The sequence below is a fragment of the Oncorhynchus kisutch genome, linkage group LG8 (assembly GCF_002021735.2).
Source record: "Oncorhynchus kisutch isolate 150728-3 linkage group LG8, Okis_V2, whole genome shotgun sequence".
Classification (NCBI taxonomy): domain Eukaryota; kingdom Metazoa; phylum Chordata; class Actinopteri; order Salmoniformes; family Salmonidae; genus Oncorhynchus; species Oncorhynchus kisutch.
In genome coordinates, this window is record NC_034181.2 from 40,582,935 (window position 1) to 40,598,137 (window position 15,203).

Consider the following 15,203-nt stretch of genomic DNA (forward strand, 5'->3'; position numbering starts at 1 on the left):
AACATATGACACCATGATGTAGCTGTCACTTTCAAAGAGATTCACAATTTGGTACTCGCTCACATGCTGTCAAGTTTAGAAAAGGTCAGCATTACTACAAGCATCTACAATGAAAATCTACCTCAAACCAGATCCCTCCACTAAAATGACAAATTGTAATAAAATCAATAATGAATAGAAATAGTTGAAGACACCAAAACCATTTCCCTGTTGCTCATTTTGTGTCTAATTTTGTTTTTTTAAATGTGAGATTTGGGAAGATGACAGCTGTTTGATTATGAATAATCGCTCTCAGTTCATGGAGAGGGCTAATAGAATTTTCGATTCCATTTTCAGAGTTGATTCCTCTTACACAATATGGTGCCCGTGTATATCCACCATAATATTCTTATAGCGTCCAATTGGATTACGGTAAACAGTTCAGATGCTCTAATTGGTCAGTGTGGTACGCACAGAGCAGATGTCAGGATTTGAATGAAGGCGGTGACTATATTTAGCCTAACAAAACATACCATCCATTCATAGACCTATGTGATAATCTAACCATATATACCAATGATTATTGATGAAACAATGCAAAGGGCATTGCTGTGAAAAATTAATCCAGTCCTGTAAAACGGTCAAATCTGAAATTTACAGCAATTCAGGGGTCATTCAACGGTCAATGATCAGGGCAGATTTGTGTCTGAAAAACGAATTAAGGATTATGTTTTTATGATCAGAAAAAAAGAATGGTTTTGCGCCATCTGCTGTTATTCTTAGCAAGAAGCAGGCTACTTGTAAAAGAATAAGCCATAGTTCACCAAAATTGAAATAAAGTGCATTTATTTAAGAAAGAAAACAATTTGAAACCAACATCACAGTTAACAAATGCTTTCTTGAATTCTGTTAGAAAAAATAAGCGTACCTGCTAGCAAATTAAGCAGTACGAAGACTGTTCCCCAGAAATCTAATCAAAGTGAACTCAGGAACTTTCGAGAATGTTCTGCTGTTTGGCAACTTGATCATTAGCCGTTTTGAGCTCTAGTCCCCAGAAAACAGACGAAAAGACACATCAGTAACATGTCCAAAGTGCTGTTGGTTATCAGTGTAATTAACTACATTGGTTAATTCATTTTATGTCCAGCAACACCAATGGACGGGAAACTTTTTTTTAAGCCCCTTGATCACAGCTTTAAAGATGAGACATTTCAAATATTCTCTGCTGTCTTTAGTAGGTCTGGCCTGAGTAGCAGTTGAACACTGATCCTCCCGACCAAATCATGTCTGTGGCCCAAGCGGAATCAAGACCCTACTATGCACTTGTGGAGATATAATTGGCAGTACGATTTAAAAAAAAAATCCCTAGCCCATCAGAGGGCAAGTTCAATTTATTACCATATCGAGTACACCTATCAAATCTTCTCAGGTCTGCACAAGAGCATACAGTGCCTTTGGAAAGTATTCAGACTCCTTGACTTTTTCCAAATGTTATTACGTTACAGCCTTATTATAAAATTGATAAATACAAAAAAAAATCCTCAGCAATCTACACACAATACTCTATAATGACAAAGTGAACAGGGTTTTAGAAATACCTTATTTACATAAGTATTCAGACCCTTTGGTATGAGACTCGAAATTGAGCTCAGGTGCATCTTGTTTCCATTGATCATCCTTGAGATGTTTCTACAACTTGATTGGAGTCCACCCATGGTAAATTCAACTGATTAGACATTATTTGGAAAGGCACACACCTGTCTATATAAGCTCTCACAGTTGACAGTGCATGTCAGAGCAAAAACCAAACCACGAGGTCGAGGAATTTGTCCGCAGAGCTCCGAGACAGTATTGTGTCGAGGCACAGATCTGGGAAGGGAACCAAAAAATGTTGGCAGCATTGAAGGTCACCAAGAACACAGTGGCCTCCATCATTCTTAAATTGAACCACCAAGACTCTCCCTAGAGCAGGCCACCCGGCCAAGGTGAGCAATCGGGGGAGAAGGGCCTTGGTCAGGGAGGCGACCAAGAACCCGGTGGTCACTCTGACAGAGCTCTAGAGTTCCTCTGTGGAGATGGGATAACCATCTCTGCAGCACTCCACCAATCAGTCACTCCTCAATAAAAGGCACATGACAGTCTGCTTGTTGTTTGCTAAATGGCACCTAAAGACTCTCAGACCATGAGCAACAAGATTCTCTGATCTGATGAAACCAAGATTGAACTCTTTGGCCTGAATGCCAAGCATCACGTCTGGAGGAAACGTGGAACCATACCTACGGTGAAGCATGGTGGTAACAGCATCATGCGGTGGGGATGTTTTTCAGCTGCAGGGACTGGGAGACTCGTCAGGATCGAGGCAAAGATGAACGAAACAAAGCACAGAGAAATCCTTGATGGAAACCTGCTCCAGAGTGCTCAGGACTTCAGACTGGGGCGAAGGTTCACCTTCCAACAGGACAACAACCCTAAGCATAGCCAAGACAACACAGGAGTGGTTTTGGGGCAAGTCTCAATGTCCTTGAGTGGCCCAGCCAGAGCCCAATTGAACATCTCTGGAGAGACCTGAAAATAGCTGTGCAACAATGCTCCCCATTCAACCTGACAAATCTTGAGAGGATCTGCAGAGAAGAATGGGAGAAACTTCCCAAATACAGGTGTGCCAAGCTTGTAGCGTCATACCCAAAAAGACACGAGGCTGTAATCGCTGCCAAAGGTGCTTCAACAAAGTACTGAGTAAAGGGTCTGAATACTTTATTTATAAATAACTGTTTTTGCTTTGTCATTGTGTTATTGTGTGTAGATTGATGAGGGAGAAAAAAAACAATTGAATCCATTTTAGAATAAGGCTGTAACTAAAAATGTGGAAAAAGTCAAGGGGTGTGAATACTTTCCAAAGGCACTGTAGGTAAGCTCCATTTGGGATTGGGAACGTTAGAGGGGATCGCTTCCTTCAGTACAAAATGATGCTACATGGAGCAGATCTGACACGTCACTCATTTCACAGGTCTCTGTAGTTTCAAGATCCATTTGTTTTTTAAAAGACAGCCCTAACAGGAGTCCTTAGAACCCTGTTGAGTTTGAAGTCTAATGGACAGATTCTTTGACATTTAAGAAAGGAAAGTGTTAGACAATGCCTACGATAATCAATGTTTTCGACCTTGTTTGTTTGCGAGCACCACTGAACCGTGTGTATGCTCCTTTGACATCCACAGGTAGGCACAGCGGCTTCTGCTAATGCTTTGTTGAGGTTCTGATGCTTGATGGTGCCCAGTGACCATGGCCAACAAGATCAAACCCTCTTGCATAACAAGCCCTTAGCCCAATTGAATAAAACCTGGTTTCTGGGGCAAGTCAAAACCTGTTTGAATGATCATGTAGTTCACTTTCATTTTAACATTGTGTCAACGACAACACGAATACAAAACATGAATTCTTGCAGCACGAGAAGAAAAAGGGTTGGAAGCACCAGCAAGTCATTTTGTTTGATGACATTCTGTTCAAAGTAGAGTAAAGTAAAGTTTTCAAAGAAAAAAAAATCCATTTTGATGACCAGAAAACCATGTTCGATGTGTCTACAATAAACTAACATACTGCACTTTCACTAGTTTCAGAGGGACTGTAGAACAATGGAACCCTGAGATATTCAATCTTTCGAATGGCTGTGTGACTGGAATGCCATTTCCAGGGTCATCTTAATAAAAAAATAAAACATGTTTTAAAAACTTTTTGCAACAGGAAACTGAAAATGTGCAGGTAGCCCCTCCCGGTTTCATTCTGCTCCCGTCCATTTGGTGCCTAATGAAATTGACCCAGGGCTCTAAAAACAACAACCTTCCAGAGTCACAACTAAAAGCAGCTACCGGTCCCAAGTTTAACCTGATCTTCACAACACCCAACAAACACAATCACTTGTTGGAACCCTTATACTCCAATGGAAATCCTTCCCCAAATAATATCAAAAAATACCTGGATACCTCTTCGGGAGAGCGGAGTGGCTTTGGCTCTGTTTTAAAAGGACGGGAGGAATCAAGGATTTGACAGCTTCTATACTTTTAAGACAGAGCCTAAGTGTTATATAGAAATACAAATCTAGCAATACATCTGTTCGTTTTTTTTTTTTTAAACCAAAAATAGGTATTAAAGTATTAAATACAGATGGTTTTATTTGACATATGTTACATGGATGTTTTTCCGGTGTCATGGCAGATTGTAGTGAAGGAGGGTGGGGTGGGGCTGGATTGGGGGTGTGGTGGTGGCCGCTTCTTGATCAACGAAAAGTTAATGCAGTTATGGCAAGGCGTGGCCTTAATTATTATTCTTTCCCTCCTATTTTCCTTTTTTTACTTCTCTGTGAGCGAGAGCTGCAATATCCTCTCCAGCTCCTCCTCTTCCTCCTTCCTCCTCCTCTCCTCCTCGGCCTGGGCCCGGGCCGACAGCTCCATGGCCATGCGGAGGTCCGTGTCGGGGCTGGAGGCAGAGGTGCCCGAGCTCGCCTGACTCGACGTGGTGTCTCCCAAGTCCACCAGCACCCCCCCTGGGATGCTTCTGGAACAACAGAGGGATATGGATGTAGTCTGAATATACTGTATGTGCTAACTGGAAGTCACTTTGGACAAAAGTGAAAAGTGTAGATAATGATATGCATGAATACTTGGTGTACCCGTCACTCTGGCTACTGATTATGGGGTCTGTGAGGTCACCATTGGCATCCTCCCAGGTCACTTCCTAGAGGACAAAACAAAAAGGTGGAGTTAGCGAGGTGAAAATCCTGGCACATCGCAGATAAAACTTGCATAAATGTAATGGACAGAGTTCCCTATTCCTTATGTCAGACAATACTATAGTTTCCACGCAATCCATTCTATCTGGAGGTTTTACAACATTGCAGCTTCCTGAACAGACCGACCACTGGTCGAACACTAAGGCGGCCGTGAGCGCAAGAGGACCAGATAGGGAGTCAAACAGATGAGTAGGAGGGGTGTGTGTGTGATCTAGGACCTGTCCCGGGGCTCCCCCACCGGACTCCAGCAGACTCTGGTGGATGGCATACTGCAGTAGCTCCTCGTCATGATTTGACACCGGCGTGTGGCGGCTGCCACCCCCTCCTCGGTGGCGGTAGTGTGAGGGCACCTCAAACACAGACGGGCACACCTGGAATAGAGGGGGAACTGGGTGGAGGGAACAGTCATACAGAATGATGTTACTAGTGGTGGCTGTTAATATTGACATTTTGATCAAAAGCGATATGGATAGAAACATTAATACTGGTTGTTCATCTGTTAGATGCAACTGAAGAAATACATTTGAGAAATGACTAAATGTGCGATTTGTTTTGTTCAGACCCCATGGGGACGAATGCCGGAGACACCCTAGTCAGTGGCATGGGAATGCTTTGCCTACCTGCAGCTTCGCCGCAGCCTCCATCCTCCCTCACCTCCTCCACCTCCTCCTCCTCCTCCTCAGGTGTGGCAGCGGAGGGGGGTGTCTCCAAGGGTTCGGCTGTACTGCATTTGTTGACACTGTCAAATGAAATGCGGGCGTTGAGCACATGGAATAGGGGAATCTCTGTGTGAGAGGAAACAAAGACGGGTCACTCCACAGATCCCATTATCTATAAGCAAACGCCCCAATGGTGGGCTTTTCATTGTGATAACTGCACATACACATACAAGGTTTTCCTCAATCAGGCCCTGTATGTATGAAGTGTCTCATAGTAGGAGGGCTGATTTGGGGTCCGTTTTGCCTTTTAGTTCACAAGGAATAAGGTTATATGGACAGGGTGGACTGAACCTTGCTACAGTTGTGCTTGAATGAGCTGATTGTTTACACAAAATGCTTGTGCCATTCTCATTTCGTCACGCTGTTCCAGAGGTGTGATTGTACCTATTTTTACAGGGAACCCTGGAGGGAACTTGAGGGTGACAAAATCCCGCAGCCGGGCGAAGTGGGTGCTGGTCCGGGCCATGAGATCGATGATGGGGGTGACCTGCTCCACCAGGGAGAGGGGGTGTTCCTCGCTCATCCACAATGTACCCTTGAACCTGAACACATCAGGGTTGAATTCATTATTGTACACAGTAGAAAAACATTTTGCAACGGAAAATGAAAATAAGAATTTCTTATTGGACAAGTTACGGCAGTCCCTCCTGTTTTCAGCCCCATTTTCTTCTGTTTGGTGCCTAATGAATACGAACCAGAAAACACTCATCGTGTTTGAGGGATCAGTTTGAGGAAGCGCAGAATCGCTAATCTTGATCCCATCATGAGAAGTGATTTTTTAGATATGGCGATTTGTAGATTATGCTCACTGCAAAGTAGTCCCATCCCACTACAATCACCCCTACGCTAAAACCCAAACACCAATACCTTCATATGAACTGAGAGGGAACCTGTTAGAAAAACAATCAAGACTTCTGATGACATGAATACTGATCACAAAGTCTCGCTCTCTCTTGGGTTTTGCAACATCATTTTCTTACTTCTGGGTTCGGATGGTAAGTTCAATGGGCCGGCCAATGTCTCGGTCTTCAAGGTCAAACGCAGGGTCAAAGTACTCCTCTGGTGTGATGGCGGTGGGGTTGTTGGCTGTCGCGTACTCCAGAGTGAGGTCCTATCCACAATATGACCAGAGTAGAGCATTCTTATTGAAGCCGTTATAAACCAAGTTCACCGTTCTTATTGAAGTCAATATGAACCAAGACGAAGCATTCTTATTGAAGCCGTTATAAGCCAAGTTCACCGTTCTTATTGAAGTCAATATGAACCAAGACGAAGCATTTTAATTGAAGCCATTTTAAACCAAATAGGGAAGTAAGAGTCTGTCTATGTAGGTAATACTGAAATTTGATGGGATAATCCGCAATAACATCAAATTCAGGTCTGCTGATCTCTTACCCCTTGAGCACTTATCTGCTGCTCCACTGTACCCAGAAGAGACTCCAGAACATTCCTCTCACCTAGAAGCCAAAAAAAGAGACAATCCACACAAAGTATTATTGTGTCTGACAGAGCACTGGTCTCCAACAAGTCCCCTTCTAAACCGAGACAGGTCTCTCTGGGTTATTATAGCTGTGCACGAGTCTCCTAGCATTACACTGCAACTGAAACTCTGCTTATTAAACATTGAGATAAGGACCATGTCTCTTAGGCCAGAAGTAGTGCACTGCGCAGGGAACGGGGAACCATTTCAGATACAGACTAACTGGTATGTCCCTCTACCACCTCCTTGAGGGATCACAGAGTGTATACTTTTTATTCTAGCCTTCTCCTCATCGGTGAGATGCTCTGTCCTCGTCCGGATCACCACGTTTACATTGTTCACAGTGAAAACCTGCAATGAAAAGAAAAACAACTCGTGCAGTATACCGCATACTATTCTTCCGTTTACTGGTACTAAAAGAAAAATAACTAACTATTTAAAAAAAAAAAAAAAAAGAAGCTGGCAATCTACTGTAGATCTGGTCAAAATAAAGAAAGGGACTTGCGTAAGGTCAGCAAACCTAGACAAACAACAAAATAATTAAACAAGAATGCTTTAATAAATGCACAAACCTTCGCCTCGAAACCATTAACAACTTCCGTTTTGTCACTCCTCCAACCCCAAATCCCAGATTTATTTCTGTGAAAAACAATTTAAATGTCATGTTACTATAAATCCCTATACTAATGTGCACATCCTTCAACAGACACGTTATACTACACAATAGAGAAACACGATAAAGTACGGTTTGGGTCTCGCCTCTCAAAAGCAATGTCCCTGGTGTCTAGAAAGGTATTGACAATGGGCGTGGTCAGCCGCTTGGCCACTTCCTGTTCTGCAGGTTGCATGGAGTCCAGCGTTACATCTTCTATCTCCCTGGAGATGTCAAAGCGTTCCGTGTCCACCACCTGTTCGTCATGGTTCACCTCCATCAACTCTGTGCAGACATCTGCCAATGAGCACAAACACACACTATGAAACAGAAGCCAACAGAGCAAAAGGCGAGATAAAAGATGAGACGGCCTGCTAAAACACAGGTTAGGAGGACACAGTTGTGTGTAAGCCTCACTCAGGGAAAAAGGGACTCACCATCTCCCCTGAAAATGTAGCTCCGACGACCTCTGATCCAGGTCATGTTCTCGAAGCCTAGCAGAGTGGCGTCCACGCGCAGGCTGGCCCCACTCTTCCAGATCCGACACACGTCACTGGGACAAACCCGGGAAACGAGAGGGACTGGGAAAGGATGGGAAAGCAATGTAAACTACAACGTTGCAAACATCCACACACGGCCAATTGTAAAGGGGGATTTTCAAGTAGAACTTACTCCAACTTGTGAACTCCCATTTCATTTCCATGTAGAAATCTTGGGACTGGGGGGGGGGGGGATTGAAAAGAGGCTTGAGTTTGCAGTTCTTAGTTTTTTGTGACGAGTGTGATGAGTGAAAAACATTTCAGAGAGGGGAGCAAACAGAGAGAGAGAAAACACCTCACGGATCTTGCTCAGAAGCTCAGGCACTCCTCCCAGAGCTGTAGAGGCTTTGAGGTAGTCTCGCCGCTGGAGCACTAGCTGAACCATCTCTGGGTCGCCGGTGCTGACTGCCTCCTGCAGCACTACACAAAAACACATGCTTACGACAAGAAGATATTTTTAACATATAACATACTTCTGTGATAACAATTCTTACTTTTGTAAACATTTGTTATGGCCAGCATCAGCCAGTAAGCTGTGTGTGTAGTAACAAGAGGTATTGTGTGAAGCAGTAGAAAGAAATAGTGTCCCACTACGACTGGAATAGACACCTACTGATTCAAGCGTACATAATGTGTGAAATTGTTACGGAAACCCCCAAGGTCAATTTGTGGAAGTGACTTTGATCACACAATTTAACAACCAACAAATAGACCTATACCAAGGCGTGTCAGATGAAGCCATAGCCATATAAATAGTTTGCCAAAGTAATGGTATTAATAAACATTTACATTTGGATATGTTTATTTTATTCATTACAAATAAAAAAGACAATATCCAAACGTAAATGTTTATTATAAATATGAATTTGGCATACTATTTATAGGGCTAATCAAGGCAAAGCACAGAGGTCTGGATTGCAGTATGTCATGGAGGAAAGCCGGCCTAACCTGTCCAATTCTTGGCATTCTCTTTGGTAACTTCAGCACCATTTCTCAGAAGCACTCTCACCGACTCCAGGTGGCCCAGCGACACAGCCAGGTGGAGCGGTGTCCTTCCCCTGGGATCCACAGCCTCTACGTCGTTCTGAGAGAAACAAACAAACAAGCATTGCAATGGCTTCAAAAACAAATAGCCTAGCTACCTAAAGAGAATCTCTCGAGATCTCCATGAGATCGACATCATACACACTGGGAGTTATAGCTACACTGAGGAGATTCGATCATCTGGCACGGGTTACCCAGGTGCGAGGAGTTTGCACCGGCTGAAAAGTGATTTAATTAGATTTCCTCATGGATATTCAGTCTGAAAGAAATCTGCTTACAAACAGTTCCCTACAAGCCAGAATGTTGAATACAATTATATTTACACTTACTTTACCGGTTGTACATGCTGTTGGTCCTTTTGAAGTTAGGAGGTGGAGATAGGGTATACACAGGAAAGTGTTGTTTACCCAACTTTTTGCAGCACCGGTAGGTTCTGCCGCTTGTATTTTCAATCTCCTGACGCATTGCACAATATGTAAACAATAGCCAAATGTAACCAAACTTATCATCCGAAGCACATTTCCTCAATCTGGATGCGTAAAATTTGCCAGCTGATTGTGCGGGACAACATGCACCCTGTGGTTCGGTTTGGCTCAGCCATATTGTGCAAGTGTTTGTGCGAATTGTGTCATTATTGAAAATAAAAACACAAATCAATATACTGACCAGCATACTGAAGGTCTGATTGATAATGCTTCCCTGTGGATATTTTGTATCAGATTACCTCAGACATAGTGGCAAAATCAGAAGACAACAGGTGAAGTTGAAATGGAGAGAACAGGTGAAGTTGAAAGAGGCTAAATGCTGCATTGACCGAGCAGCTCAGATTACTGTTAATTTGTGAAGGGCGCTCCTCCCTCACCACTTTTGCACTTCACGGGCCATAAACCGGTTCACCGCGGCTCAGGTTAAAAGAACTCCCTCATTTCCTGTTAATAACAAATACTCAACTGACCACAAAAAACATTTAGAATGGAGAAAAGCAACCATATCTTTGGGTTATGATTTGCTGATAATTATCCACATCAATTCTCAGCTAGGTTATTATAGTAGGAAAATACCGTTTCTAAACTCTTAAGGCGTTTCAAGAATCAGTGGCCAGCCTGTGCCAGACAAAAGTAGCCAGTAGTAATGTAAACAAGGCGGCTAGCTATGCTGAATGAAATGTGTACTGTAGTTAATATGATCAATAATGCAACATGGCATTCCATGAACCCTTAAACTGGCAGAGCATACATAGCCTAGAAATTACGCCAATCAAAGTATATGGTTATCCATGTCAGGCCAAGTAGCTAACGTTAGCTATCAAGGTAGCCAAGTTAGTAACGTGCTAGCTAGCTTCAGACACTTTGAAGCAAATAAATCTGTAGTTAGTTAGCTAAAGGCAGCGAAACAGAAAAGTACATATAGCTAGCTCATTGTCCATATTTTGACATAGCTACCTACCTTTGTTGAGTCGTTTTCCAATTTCCTGTAATCATTTTCCCAGACTAAGGAATGTAGTGGAAACTTCACCCTGAAATCTTCGTTGGCCGCGGATAACATCTTCCCCTGCTAGTTTACACTTCTCAATGTATCTAGCCTATATTTACAGCCATGGACAACCTAAGCTACACCTTAACGTTTAAGAAATGTTAATCAATGCACCTCATCTCATATTCCAACAGGATCCATGTCAAATTGTGCTAGCCATAGATAGCCAACTACTACCAAATAAAACTTTTCGAAAAACAAGGAAGTGTCACGTTGAGACTTGTGGTAGGGGTGTGAGATAAACTATTTGAGGATAAAGACTAATATAGGACTATATTTATGAATACATATTATTACATGTATATATTTATTAAATAAAGACACGTTTTTAAGTTCAATATTTGCTAAAAATAATCCTCGCGAAAATATATTTTCTCAAGCAAGCACGTGACCATGTTACACTATGGCCGGGGAAAGCGGGGCTTTACTAATTTGTGCCAAATACAAATACTTTTACGTACATATAATAGTATTGTAAATATAGAAAGCTACTTCAAGTAGTGCATATTTGCGCAATTAAACTGCAAATCAATTACAACAATGAATGTGATCCTGTTTACCATCGACGTCACATCCCTTAACCACAACAAGCACTTACGAAGGTCATGGCTAGAAGGGATCCAGCTTTTGTCAAATGGACGTCAAAAGTGTTTTATTTTTGCTTTTTTATACTGAACGCAACAATTTCAACTATTCTACTGTTACGGTTAATAAGGAAATCAGTCAATTTAAATAAATAAGGCCCTAATCTATGGATCTACATGATTTAGCATGGGCGCAGCCATCGGTTGGTCTGTGAAGGCAAAGGCTCACCCACTCGGGAGCCAGGCCCAGCCAATCAGAAGGAGTTTTTCACCACAGAAAAGGTCTTTACTTTTTATTTGATTTATTTCACCTTTATTTAACCAGGTAGGCAAGTTGAGAACAAGTTCTCATTTACAATTGCGACCTGGCCAAGATAAAGCAAAGCAGTTCGACAGATACAACGACACAGAGTTACACATGGAGTAAAACAAACATACAGTCAATAATAGAGTATAAACAAGTCTATATACGATGTGAGCAAATGAGGTGAGATAAGGGAGGTAAAGGCAAAAGGCCATGGTGGCAAAGTAAATACAATATAGCAAGTAAAACACTGGAATGGTAGATTTGCAGTGGAAGAATGTGCAAAGTAGAAATAAAAATAATGGGGTGCAAAGGAGCAAAATAAATACAGTAGGGAAAGAGGTAGTTGTTTGGGCTAAATTATAGGTGGGCTATGTACAGGTGCAGTAATCTGTGAGCTGCTCTGACAGTTGGTGCTTAAAGCTAGTGAGTGTTACGGTTTTCTAGGTGTGAAGGAGAGTCGGACCAAAATGCAGCGTGTAGATTGCGATCCATGTTTAATGAACGAAAAACACGAATCAATAACAAACACTACAAAACAAAGAACTTAACAAAAACCGAAACAGCCTATACTTGTGTAAACTAACACTGAGACAGGAACAACGACACATAGGACAATCACCCACGACAAACTCAAAGAATATGGCTGCCTAAATATGGTTCCCAATCAGAGACAATGATAAACACCTGCCTCTGCTTGAGAACCACTCCAGACAGCCATAGACTTTGCTAGATAACCCCACTAGCTACAATCCCAATACATATACACCAAAACCACAAGACAAAACACACCATAATACAAAAACCCCATGCCACACCCTGGCCTGACCCAATACATGAAGAAAAACACAAAATACTTAAACCCCCCCCCCCCAATGTGCGGACTCCCGAACGCACCTCAAAACAATAGGGAGGGTCCGGGTGGGCGTCTGTCCATGGTGGCGGCTCCGGCGCGGGACGTGGAACCCACTCAGTCAATGTCTTAGTCCCCTCTCCTCGCGTCCCTGGATAGTCCAACCTCGCCGCCGACCATGGCCTAGTAGTCCTCACCCAGAACCCCACTGGACTGAGGAGCAGATCGGGACTGAGGGGAAGCTCGGGAGTGAGAGGAAGCTCGGGAGTGAGAGGATGCTCAGGCAGGTAGGTAGATCTACCAGATCCTGGCTGGCTGGTGGTTTCAGCAGATCCTGGCTGACTGGCAGATCTGGCGGATCCTGGCCGACTGGCAGATCCCGGCCGATCTGGCAGATCCCGGCGGATCTGGAAGAGTCTGGTTGACTGGCAGATCTGGAAGAGTCTGGCTGACTGGCGGATCTGAAAGAGTCTGGCTGACTGGCGGATCTGGCTGACTGGCGGATCTGGAAGAGTCTGGCGGATCTGGAAGAGTCTGGCTGACTGGCGGATCTGGAAGAGTCTGGCTGACTGGCAGATCTGGAAGAGTCTGGCTGACTGGCAGATCTGGAAGAGTCTGGCTGACTGGCAGATCTGGAAGAGTCTGGCGGATCTGGAAGAGTCTGGCTGACTGGCGGATCTGGAAGAGTCTGGCTGACTGGCGGATCTGGAAGAGTCTGGCTGACTGGCGGATCTGGAAGAGTCTGGCTGACTGGCGGATCTGGAAGAGTCTGGCTGACTGGCAGATCTGGCAGCTCCTTGCAGACTGGCAGCTCCGTGCAGACTGGCAGCTCCGTGCAGACTGGCAGCTCGGGCTGCTTCATGCAGGCTGGCAGCTCTGGCTGCTCCATGCAGGCTGGCAGCTCTGGCTGCTCCATGCAGGCTGGCAGCTCTGGCTGCTCCATGCAGGCTGGCAGCTCTGGCTGCTCCATGCAGGCTGGCAGCTCTGGCTGCTCCATGCAGGCTGGCAGCTCTGGCTGCTCCATGCAGGCTGGCAGCTCTGGCTGCTCCATGCAGGCTGGCAGCTCTGGCTGCGCTGAACAGGCGGGAGACTCCAGCAGCGCTGTAGAGGAGAAAGGCTCTGGCTGCACTGAACAGACGGGAGACTCCGGCAGCGCAGGAGAGGAGAAAGGCTCCGGCAGCGCTGGAGAGGCGAGGCACACTGTAGGCCTGATGCGTGGTGCTGGTACTGGTGGTACTGAACCGAGAACACGCACAGGAAGCCTGGTGCGGGGAGCTGCTACCGGAGGGCTGGAGTGTGGAGGTGGCACAGGATGGGCTAAACCGTGAAGGCGTACTGGAGATCTTGAGAGCAGTGCTGGCACAGGACGTGCAAGGCTAGGGATGTGCACAGGAGGCCTGGTGCGTGAGGCTGGCACCAACTTCACTAGCCGACTAACACGCACCTCAGGACGAGTATGGAGCGCTAACCCAGGTGCCATCAAACCCCCGACACGTTCCGTCGGGCGAATTCCATGCAAAAAGCACCAACTCCCTCATTTCTCTCTCCTCCAATTTCCCCATTAACTCCTTCACAGTCTCTGCTTCGCTCACCTCCAACACCGGCTCTGGTCTCCTCCTTGGCTCCTCACGATAAACAGGGAGAGTTGGCTCAGGTCTGACTCCTGACTCTGCCACACTCTCCCTGAGCCCCCCCCCCCCAATACATTTTTGGGGCTGATTCTCAGGCTTCCTTCCGAGTCGCCGTGCTGCCTCATACCGGCGCCGCTCCGCTTTCACCGCCTCCAGTTCTTCTTTGGGGCGGCGATATTCTCCAGGCTGAGCCCAGGGTCCTTCTCTATTTAGGATTTCCTCCCATGTCCAGAAATCCTTATAGCGCATCTCCTCTTTGGGCTGCTCCTGCCTGTTGACACGCTGCTTGGTCCGTTGGTGGTGGGTGATTCTGTTACGGTTTTCTAGGTGTGAAGGAGAATCGGACCAAAATGCAACGTGTAGATTGCGATCCATGTTTAATGAACGAACGAAAAACACGAATCAATAACAAACACTACAAAACAAAGAACTTAACGAAAACAGCCTATACTTGTGTAAACTAACACTGCGACAGGAACAACGACACATAGGACAATCACCCACGACAAACTCAAAGAATATGGCTGCCTAAATATGGTTCCCAATCAGAGACAACGATAAACACCTGCCTCTGATTGAGAACCACTCCAGACAGCCATAGACTTTGCTAGATAACCCCACTAGCTACAATCCCAATACATATACACCAAAACCCCAAGACAAAACACACCATAATACAAAAACCCCATGCCACACCCTGGCCTGACCCAATACATGAAGAAAAACACAAAATACTTCGACCAGAGCGTGACAGAGAGGGAGATAAGTGTTTCCAGTTTCAGAGATTTTTGTAGTTCGTTCCAGTCATTGGCAGCAGAGAACTGGAAGGAGAGGAGGCCAAATAAATAATTGGTTTTGGGGGTGACTAGAGAGATATACCTGCTGGAGCGTGTGCTACAGGTGGGAGATGCTATGGTGACCAGCGAGCTGAGATAAGGTGGTACTTTACCTAGCAGGGTCTTGTAGATGACATGGAGCCAGTGGGTTTGGCAATGAGTATGAAGCGAGGGCCAGCCAACAAGAGCGTACAGGTCGCAATGGTGGGTAGTATATGGGGCTTTGGTGACAAAACGGATTGCACTGTGATAGACTGCATCCAATT

At 44.8% G+C, this 15,203-nt stretch overlaps 1 protein-coding gene across 6 annotated transcripts; it reads right to left on the reverse strand.

Moving 5' to 3' along the window:
- Positions 1–808: 808 nt before the first annotated feature.
- On the reverse strand, positions 809–11,121 carry LOC109895668 (ankyrin repeat domain-containing protein 13A-like). 6 transcript variants are annotated; one of them, XM_020489554.2, is made up of 15 exons: positions 10,643–11,121; positions 9,101–9,236; positions 8,448–8,572; positions 8,286–8,331; positions 8,051–8,194; positions 7,721–7,910; positions 7,534–7,600; positions 7,231–7,312; positions 6,877–6,938; positions 6,462–6,592; positions 5,866–6,023; positions 5,383–5,547; positions 4,981–5,150; positions 4,643–4,707; positions 809–4,527 (listed from the first exon to the last, which is right to left on the reverse strand). In XM_020489554.2, the coding sequence occupies exons 1-15, from the start codon at positions 10,739–10,741 to the stop codon at positions 4,323–4,325; spliced, it is 1,845 nt and encodes a 614-aa protein (XP_020345143.1). In that variant the 5' UTR covers positions 10,742–11,121; the 3' UTR covers positions 809–4,322. The 6 variants fall into 6 exon arrangements, 5 of the variants coding, with proteins under 5 accessions (XP_020345143.1, XP_020345142.1, XP_031686223.1 ...); XM_020489553.2 differs by having other exon boundaries at positions 4,634–4,707; positions 10,643–10,999; XM_031830363.1 differs by lacking the exon at positions 10,643–11,121 and adding an exon at positions 9,526–10,636.
- Positions 11,122–15,203: the final 4,082 nt, after the last annotated feature.